Source organism: Stegastes partitus, unplaced genomic scaffold (assembly GCF_000690725.1).
Source record: "Stegastes partitus isolate 25-593 unplaced genomic scaffold, Stegastes_partitus-1.0.2 Scaffold1663, whole genome shotgun sequence".
In the NCBI taxonomy this organism is placed as follows: Eukaryota; Metazoa; Chordata; class Actinopteri; family Pomacentridae; genus Stegastes; species Stegastes partitus.
In genome coordinates this window covers 54,106-63,876 of record NW_007579394.1, presented here as the reverse complement: position 1 = coordinate 63,876, position 9,771 = coordinate 54,106, and the positions used below count along the sequence as shown (strand labels likewise).

Genomic DNA, 9,771 nt, shown 5'->3' with positions numbered 1-9,771 from the left:
CCTGTCTCTCTGTCACTCATCCGTCTCCCAGAGACATTGTCAAACTGGTGGAGGTGTCAAACGACGGCGGGCCCCTGGGAATCCACGTGGTGCCTTTCAGTGGCAGGGACCGCAGGTAAAAATATCCAGAGCAGAGCCACAGTGCTGCTCAGACAGGCTGGGAGGGAGTAAAGGCGAGGGCGAGGCAGCTGTAGCGTCCACAGGGCTTTAACACCAACGTAAAGGGCCATTAATGGTTTGAAAGGTGTCTCTGAAGAACTGAAGGACTAATAAATTAGCTGTGTGCAGGGAGGACTTCCATGTGTAATTCCATTTATATCCCTTTATCTTAACTTTTGTCTTTAGTTAGACAAAGATTAGTTTTCTCAACATTTTGTCTTTTTTTTCCCCCTTTCATCTCTTTTGTACATTTTACTTTTAGTCAGTTTTTAACTAATGGTACACACCTGACAGCTTTTAGATTTAAGAAAAAAAAAAAGAAAATTGCCCACTTACCCACTTTAGCTGATGACTTGTCAGCTTTGTTGTAGACTCATAAAAGAATTTAGTTTTTGGAGAAGAAAAAAAAAAGGTCTTAAAATGTGTTGAGTTGGACTTTTTGAAGTCTGCAAAAGCACCAGCATCACTTCAGACACATACCAACAGAGAAAAAAATGTCCGAGCATACCGGACATTCCAGTTTTGTGCCCGTTTGTAATCACTTCATCACACAAACCCAACACCATGTGCACACACACACACAGGTTTTCATGTCGGCATCATGAAGCCATTTTCCAGTTTGCAGCCATCAATCATGGTTATTTAGGGTGTGCAGGTGACCGTCATATTTCTCTGTGACTGCTGTCACATCAGCTTTACGTTACTCAAAGAATACACTGAGCAGTACAACACACAGCACACATGGAACAAAGCTGTGAAGGAATTAGAGGAATTTCACATCTGGTTTAAATATACCCAGAGAGACAGTTTTAGGAGGTTGTGATCCAAGTCATGAAGCACTTTGGAACAAAAAAAAAGAAAAAAAGTCCAGTAGTACAGTAGAGTGTACAGCAGCAGACCTGACGTTTACACGCCGGCTCTTGATTTAAAGAATGTTGAAAGTTTATAAAACCAGTGTAGCCCATTTTAAGTCTAATATTATTTCATAGTGCCAAGATATTTCCTAACACAGCACGGCAGCCAACCGCGAGTCCCACAAATGTCCAAACTTTCTTTATGTTCGGTGCGACTCTGCCCGGAGGCTCGCAAATATCATCGTCGGCTCCAAACTCTCTGTTGCACTTTATTGAAAATCAAGATCATATCACTTTTCTCGCTGCCCAACTTAATCAACCTAAAAGCACATTTATAATGCACTTTTCTTTTATTGGGGAAATGTCAGTTTGGGCGTTACACCAAGATTAAGATGCCCAGCTTTCATCAGAGAAATGGCCCCCCTCCGCAGCAAATCACATTGTGTTCTCACTCAAATTCAATCAGCGGAATTGTCTCTGAACTTCTTCAACTCCTGAACTTTTCTGCCCTCCCTGTAATCACATTCCCATTCATATTGAATTATAAGCCTCGGGCGAGGGCAAGTATTAAAGCCTAAAATCAACCCAATTTACCTCGGCGACACTCGCTCATACTACCTCCAGAAAAGCCCCGATGCACACAGACACAGACTATACACCGAAGAGGACTCGATTAGGGTTTGTGCCGTCTTCCCTGCCTATGGTTGATTTTCTTCCTCAGACTCTGGTGTATAATCCGTAAAGCGCCCTTTTCAGGTGAAGTTAGCCTCTCGCTGTGGCTGTGCGGGGAAGCATAAGCCAGTTTGCCACACCAGATTACAGGCCGACAACCGTTGCAGCTCAGCATGGCTCAAGTGCTCCAATACGATAGACCGGCTCCTCTCCAAACTATCGGGGCTTTAATGCTGCTGTTTTTCATCGGCCGTTCCCCGAAGCCACTTTATTTTTTTGCTCAAAAACGGGGACGAAGGGGGGTAGACAATCAACGCATGCAAAGCGCCGACCCCGGCAGACGTACGGTTGAGTTTTTGAGCGTGTTGATTGCCTTTGAATAGGTGCCTCCAACCCACACAGCCTCTGAAGCACCCTGATGCGACGTGACTGCTCCCCCTGATAAGCCTCGTCGGTACGCTGGTGATGCAGATGACAGGACCGCACTGTAGCCTCGTCTCCAGCGCCACGTGATGAAGCAGAGGCAGCAATTAGGCAGTGCCCTCCATTTATGACAGAGAAAGCTTTTCATTAGCCTGACAAAGACTTGATTCTTGGATTGTCATCTGACCATGGGAAATCAAAAATGGATTATCGCGGTATAAATAATACAAAAACCTCAGCACATCAAAGCATTCAGTGGTAAATACTGAGATTTTATAGCCTTGGGTGAACTTAAACAGTGCGCAAGGGTGTTTTTGGTAACGAAACACAAAAAAATGTTGTTTTTTTTCAGCAAGGAAACATTCATGCTGGTGCATAAATCTCATTCTTTACTGTGATAAATACAGGGAAAGAGTACTTTTCTGAATGCGAGCTTAAGCTGATTATTTAAATATGGAAATGTTACATGTGCAAATTTGACCCCTGGTTTAACGTTGTGATGGTTTGCATACTTTACACTGTTGTCCAGACTGGTACAAGTCAAAACAGCAGCTGAAAAACTGCTTGTTCGTCGGTTTTATATGTGTTTTAAGCTACTTTTTTAGTTTGTTAAATATATATGAGGAAGTTGTGTGTAACTAATGTTAAATGCTCCAAAATGTCTTCACCAGGGAGTCATGTAAAGATGTCCCAGCTCGTGTGGGTAAAATCTAAGAAGGCAGATTTTTATGGAAAATTCGATGAGGCAGATAAATTCAAACGATCATAGATTAAAATGGGTTTTACTGTACAACCACTGTAAGACCATGAAATGAACCATACCTGATTCATTGAACCATTTGCACTTTCATGTGTGTACTTAGACTTGCATGGCTTAATGTATGAGACGAGCATGTACCAGTGGTAGGGTCAACCAGGCAGCCTACCAACAATAAAGTGTATTCTCCACCGTAGCCTCTTCAGGTCTTATAGAATCTACAGACTTTGTCCCGTGTTGCATCTTCCTGACATGACCTTTTGAACGTTTCAGGACTCTTGGCTTGTTGGTCAAGCGTCTGGAGAGGGGAGGCAAGGCCGAGCAGCAGGGCCTCTTCCAGGAGAACGACTGCATCGTCCGTATCAATAACGGAGACCTGCGAAACATCCGATTCGAACAGTAAGACCGCCGCTCACAGGGGCCGTTGTTGAGCTCCGGTGGTCCCTGAACTTCCTGTGTGATTTGCTTTCTTCCCTCTTTTTAAAACCCGTGGTCCCGAACCATTCTTTCAGCTGTTATCCTCTCCCCTCATGCCTTGTTTCCCTCCTCTGTGCTCTCCTGCCAGCGTACAGGCTCCTCCGCCGCCTGTCACTGTGCTAAGCTAACCTTTCCCTATTTAACTCCTGTAGGTCACAGCCTCAATTGCTGAAGCGGTCCCTGCAATCCTCCCAGCCTTTATTCCCCTGTGTTTCCGTAACAGCTCCACTGGACTCCTGCTCTTGCACCTTTTCCTCTTTTCTTCCCATTGGAAGGGATGGGGAATAAGGCTCCTAACATTCACTATCTCTGCTTTTCAGTGCGGTTCATGTCTCGTGCTTTCATTGCCTGCCAAACCAAACCCACTCACCCCTTCTCTAAACACAGTGTCATGCATGCATGCATACTTTGGTGCTGTATGTACAGTTTTACTTGCAATATCAGAAATGCAGTGATGCATACGTATGGTTTGATTTTCTCCTGCCAGGCCAGCATAAATGTATACTAAATACATCTGTGATTCCAAATGCAATATACATTTCCAGACCGATATACATTATGTAATACATTATGCAAAGTTCCACCCACACATGACCTGGTGGGGATACATAATGATGATGCATTGCTCTCCCATGGGATTCAATGGTCCCTGGAAATGTAGGGATCCACGGGGTCTGTTCACACAAATTATAAAATAAACAAAAACACCCATATTTTTCCATGTAGCTCCAGCGTATCTCGCCATGCAGATAATTATGGTTTGTTGGTTGAAGCTTTGGGATTTTTTCATACAACTCAAACACAGTGGAGGTTTTGATGCTTCAGTACAAATCAACTGGACTTTTCTTTTTGGTTTCTGTGCACTTTTCGCTTCTCGTCGAAGAGGCTTCTTTAGTTCTAGCTGACTGATGGATTTTTAGGTGTTTATTCTCACCACAAAGTCACACGACGAAAGGACCGATTGTGATTCAACACTCTCATGCTTTGAGATGTTACTGGTGGTGAGGCTGTCTGCTGAGGGATCTCAAGACTGTTTTAACTTCCTGATAAAGGGTGTTGTAACCATGTGATTCTGGGCTCAGGATAGGATTCTGCAACAGTTAAAACTGCTCTTGGATGAAGGTGGAATGTCTTCAAAAACCACAAAGAGAAGTCCAGTTGCCTTTTACTTAAGCACCTTGGATTACAACGACCTGGATGATGACAATTTAACACATACACAAGACTAATGGAGTTTCACCTCAGTAGCAATAGATATTTGAGTTAGACCAAAACTCGCCTGTAGGAGACGGTGAGAAACTTCATAATTTGGATGAACCAACCCTTTTATGTCAGTCATGTCACAGTGCCCCAGCCAACGCTTGCTGTTGGAGCCTGAAGTTACGTGATGAGTGGGAATAAAGCTTCCAAACATAGTGTTGTTACAAGTCCATCAGTGCAACAGTTGCTCTTGTTATTTAACAGTATTTTTATAAGGGAGCAGCCTTGTCTGACACTTGATCCAGCCTGAAATCATAAAGATGCCGTGACAAGTCCTTCCTCCTCGGGGAAGGTTGTTAGTGGCTAGAAAAACGGACCTGGAATTTCTCAAAGAAATTCCTCAACAGTCCAAGTTATAGTTGTCAATCAGGGGGGAAATGGGGAGCAATAGAAATTCTGGAGACCCAACAATTTTCCCAAACGTCCGTTCAGCTGTCGAGGGAAGCGAGGGAAGAGCCATACCAAAGTGAGCTTTATTGAAACAGGTGGCGCTAACAAGGCTCTGCTTTTACAAGGCGCTGACAGCCGACATAAGTTTCCATTCACACCTACTGTACATGAGCTCACACTGAGGGGGGGGGGTTTAAAAGAGGATTTTCTGCAAAGTATCCGACGGATAGAGGTCTCCTTCATCTGCAGCCAAATGAGGGGATTATGTGATGGAGCTGTCGGGGAGGGTTCAGTCTCTTTTTAGAGCCGCTCACGCTGGCAATAAGTATTAATTAACATGTCAGAATGTTCAGGTGGGCGAAGATGAATTTTATATATAGCACGGATGTGTGTGCTTGAGAAACTTCGGGGTAGCTGGAGTTCTCTACTCGGCAAGTTTGCACAGAGAAGTATGACTGTACTGTATGTGATGTTATGTAAGGTTGAAATCAGTTGAACTTTTTACTTTCTCCCTCTCGATCCCTCTGCCTATCTTCTCTCCTTGTCTCTTCCTTCCACCTCTTTTTGTCCCAGAGCCCAGAATATGTTCCGTCAAGCCATGCGCTCCCCCGTCATCATGTTCCACGTGGTTCCGTCGTCGATGAAGGCCCACTACGAGCAGCTGTCCCACGCCGAGAGAAACCCGGCATATGCCTCGGGCCGGTTCAGCCCGGACTCCCTCAGTGGCAGCACCGTGTCCGGCATCGACCACACGCCGCAAAGAATGTCCCGGCACGGTTCCCAAACGCACCCACACTCCCATCCGCACCCTCATCCCCATCCTTACCCCGAGCCGGCTGATGGTTACCCGCCTTTAACACATCCTGCGGTGTCTGCAGCCAAACCTCCGACAGGCCACACCCACTCGCCTCAGAGGGGAGTAAACTCCACCCAAAGTGGGGGATATACGAAAAAAGTTGGCAGGAGGCTCAACATCCAGCTAAAGAAAGGTGAGTTGAAGAAAAATCACATAGACAGAAAATTTCTCATGACTAACAAACTTTACATACAGAGCATGTTGTTGCAGTTTAGGTCAAATGTTTAACTGGAAGCAGACGAGTATTATGAGATTTCACCATCGACTGACAAGGACTGCATCACCGTCCCAGGCTTGTTGTGCACTTCAATGAAACTTGTGTGTTTTTATCTGACTGAGACGGTAACAGTCACTAGACCTCGGAAAGATCTTTAAGACCAAACAAAACATTTGGAACATCCATTATCAGAAAAGTTCTTTATCGTTATTGTGGGGTGGGGGGGGACAAAGTAATCTCGGTCCCCTCCATGATGTATGACATCATTTTGTTTTTGAAGTATCATCTGATTCTTTCCAGAGGGGCTGTGAAAGTCTTTCCTCAAGCTTTGCATTCCTCTGGCTTTCAAAAATGAGAGGGATGCTGTGTATTTTTCCCCCCAATCTTTGTGTTTCAGCTGAATAAACAAGCAATTTCCTCATTCCCGGCACATCAAAAACAAGTGTAAGAGCGGTTTGTTGAGAAATGGTGAAAACACCAAAGCGTGCAAAATACCAACAGTGAAGTAATGGGCTTAGAAACATCCAGGGTTTAACGTACTGATGTGAGAAGTGAAGGTAATAAAACCAAACAGAATCTGGTGGATGGAAGTGTGGAGCAACAGGCAGCGTTTGGACTAAAACTTGGGGGAGTTCTCCTCGGCGTGGGCTTTGACTGACAGCTGGCACAGGTGGTGCAAACCTCTGCCAACAGGATTCCAGGTGTCGGTGCCAGGTCTCAGGGCCAGAGAGCTTGTTGCTAAGCAGCCACTAGTCCCTGTGCACTGTCAAATGCCACAGCAAAGAGTCTGACAGGGCTGCACCATATGCCCGTTGAAGTTTGCACCGAAATCTGTCCTCTCTTGAGGCACTGGAATCAAGCCAGAACATAAAACATGAAAACCTCCAGATGCTTGTTGCATATTCCTGACTGATGGCTATTTCCACTTATTCTTGTATTTTCTTATTCTCACACTCCTCTGCCTGCTTGGTTGCAGTACCCAGAAGAAACACTGCATTGTGCACGTGATATGCCAGGAGATCTGTTATGTTCACAGTCAAAGATGTTATCTGTTCTCATTCCACCTTTTGTTTGCTGCTGTTGGAGCAGACACTTGACAGCGACTCCCGAGAGGCCCGTTTGGCTCATCTGGTTTTTGTTTTTTTTTTGAGTACCGACTTAAGCCCACAAGCTTTGAGCGCAGATTAAACTCCTGCATTGTTTATGTGCCCGAATCAGACACTGGTCTCCTCTGAAATCCCGGGGAGTATCAAAATCAATCAAAGAATCTTATTCTGCACAGGAAATTGCTTAGGTATGTCTTAATCAAGCTAATGGGAGTTTTAAAGATCCTCCTCCCTGTTTAAAGCCAGGAACTCTACAGGCATTTACCGGTGAGTATAATACCGCACCTCGCCTGCCTGCGGGAAGTTGATTGGCTCATCAATGTAGGGGATTAGGTAGAGGATGTGAAACAGAATGGCTAAGTGTTCTGCTATTCTTTGCATCAGCTCAGTCAGACAGGCAGGGAGGATTAAGGCCAGTGCTCTGATACAGCAAGGATGCTCATTATTGTTCTTACATTCACCTTTTTTGTTACTCACAGTGGCATTTGAAGCATTTTCTTTACAAAGCTCTTTGAAAAACATACATGTAGCCGCGTGTTGCAGAGTGCAGGATGTCATGCTTGTACAGGTGGAGCTTCTTAAAGTGTGTTGATCATCACTATGTTGACACTGATGGACGTGCAGGAAGGAAACAGCGGCACCGTAGTCACACCTCTGATCACCCTTGGTGGTGTAATATGTTATTAGCACAGGTTGTTTTCCGTTCTGGGCTTCAATTAAATACCGAGCAAAAGTGTTTAAAGTCTTCAGGCTGAACTTTCAGTGTAATTGCATGTAATTATTAAGTTGTTCAACTTCAGACTTTAAAAGCCTCACAATGTAGGCTACTTTAATTATTCACCATAAACCTCCTTTAGCTTGGTGTTGACATAATACGGGGTTTTTCTTCATTCGCTCTATTTACCTCGTCTAATAACAGGACGTTGTTTTTGTTGGTAATATGGATGAAGTGAAATACAGGCCTGCACTCCTAATGGCTCATAATGATGCACTGTTAAGGGACTGCAGGCAAAACTTACAATGTAAACAAGCAAAATCACATCCGCCCACGTAGACACAGATGAATAAGCCCAGACGGATCAGCAGCGTCTGAGGATGTTGTGTACTGTAAGCACCAGGTTACCGGAGAAAGAAAAGTGAGAGTCATTGTTGTGTTCTCTCCAAACAGGTGGCTCTGAATAGTGGCTACTATTGGATGTACAGTAGATTGTTCTGTTTGTTGCAAAATATAAATGAAAACTCTGGCAGAAGAAAAGGGGCGACGTCCAGAACAGGTTGTGCACCACAGCTACTGCATCAGCAGTTCATCGATGGCATGAATCACATACTTCCACTTCAATGAACTCTAAAGGCAAACTGTTGCTGCTTCCAGAGATTCATCCATGACCTGAATAGTGAAGGCTGTAGCACTGATTGCACTGTTTCTCTCCAATGTTAAAGAAGACGTTTTCCCAACATTGTGACATGCTACTGATTAATCTCTGCAAATGTTTGGATGTCATTAATCAATCAGTTGCACGCTGAGCTGATTCAGACAGATCCTGATGCATCGTCTCTCGATGTCAGAGGAGTTAATTGATAATGGCTTTAACAAACAACTGCACCTATTGATGTAGAGCATATTTATTTATTTGCTCTGACATTAGCGGAGGCTCTCTATATTTTAGACGAGGTAGGCGACCTGCATTATACAATTCTGCAGGAAAAGCTGGATGTAATTGTGCACTTGTAAAAAAGCGAGGCACCAATTGGCTCTGTAGTTTCTACTGAGGTGGGAAAAGTCTATTCTTGAATATCAACTCTTTACTCCCTATCAAACAACCCACTTAACTCCAAATGTCTCCCCAAACCCTGACCAGTATTGTTGCATTCTATTACATCAGATTTAGGAGAATAATGTCAGCTGAATATGTAGCTTCAGGACCTTGAGTTGCAGCAGTGCAAAGGGAATTGAAGAGCCTTTGCATGTGCCTCAATATAAAACCAAACTCCATCTTTACACCTTCTGCCCTTACTTCTTATCCACACAGGCCCTGAGGGACTCGGCTTCAGTATAACATCACGAGATGTTCCCATCGGAGGTACAGCACCCATCTACGTGAAGAACATTCTGCCGCGGGGAGCTGCCATCCAGGATGGCCGCCTCAAGGCAGGAGACAGGTTGCTAGAGGTGAGAAATCAAAACTGTTGTGATACTCAGCAAAACAGTCAATACGGGATTTTATGAAACCATGATAGTAATCGGGTTGTTCCATCTGATCTGGACCGTCGAGATGCACCAGGCAACCATTGAAGTTTGGTTCCGGGAACAGACAAACTCCACTATAAATGATGTGTGACAGTGTAAAGGCTTCACAAATATGAATAGTTTTTATCTGCCAAACATGTCTGCCATCTGTTGAATTTAAAGTGCAACCAATTCATTTCAGGTAGCTGTGGAGATTGCACCTCAAAGAACATGTTTTCATCCTCTCGCTGGTGCAACAAGAACAGAGCAGCTTTTGAAGTTGCGACATCCTACATTGTGAACCATTTGCATAAAGGATTACGCTGCACAGCGCTGAATTTATGGAGCCTTTCCATAGAACTTTGAATCCTTT

The 9,771-nt window shown here is 44.3% G+C and overlaps 1 protein-coding gene across 1 annotated transcript in view; it reads left to right on the top strand.

Moving 5' to 3' along the window:
• The window catches only part of LOC103371882 (partitioning defective 3 homolog), a gene marked incomplete at its 5' end in the record, with an annotated part of 93,930 nt that overhangs the window by 36,976 nt on the left and 47,183 nt on the right, over positions 1–9,771 (top strand). The window contains 4 exons of the mRNA XM_008301351.1: positions 32–115; positions 3,139–3,264; positions 5,566–5,981; positions 9,202–9,341. Coding sequence (XP_008299573.1) covers positions 32–115; positions 3,139–3,264; positions 5,566–5,981; positions 9,202–9,341 — 766 coding nt within the window. The remainder of the gene's footprint in view (positions 1–31; positions 116–3,138; positions 3,265–5,565; positions 5,982–9,201; positions 9,342–9,771) is intronic.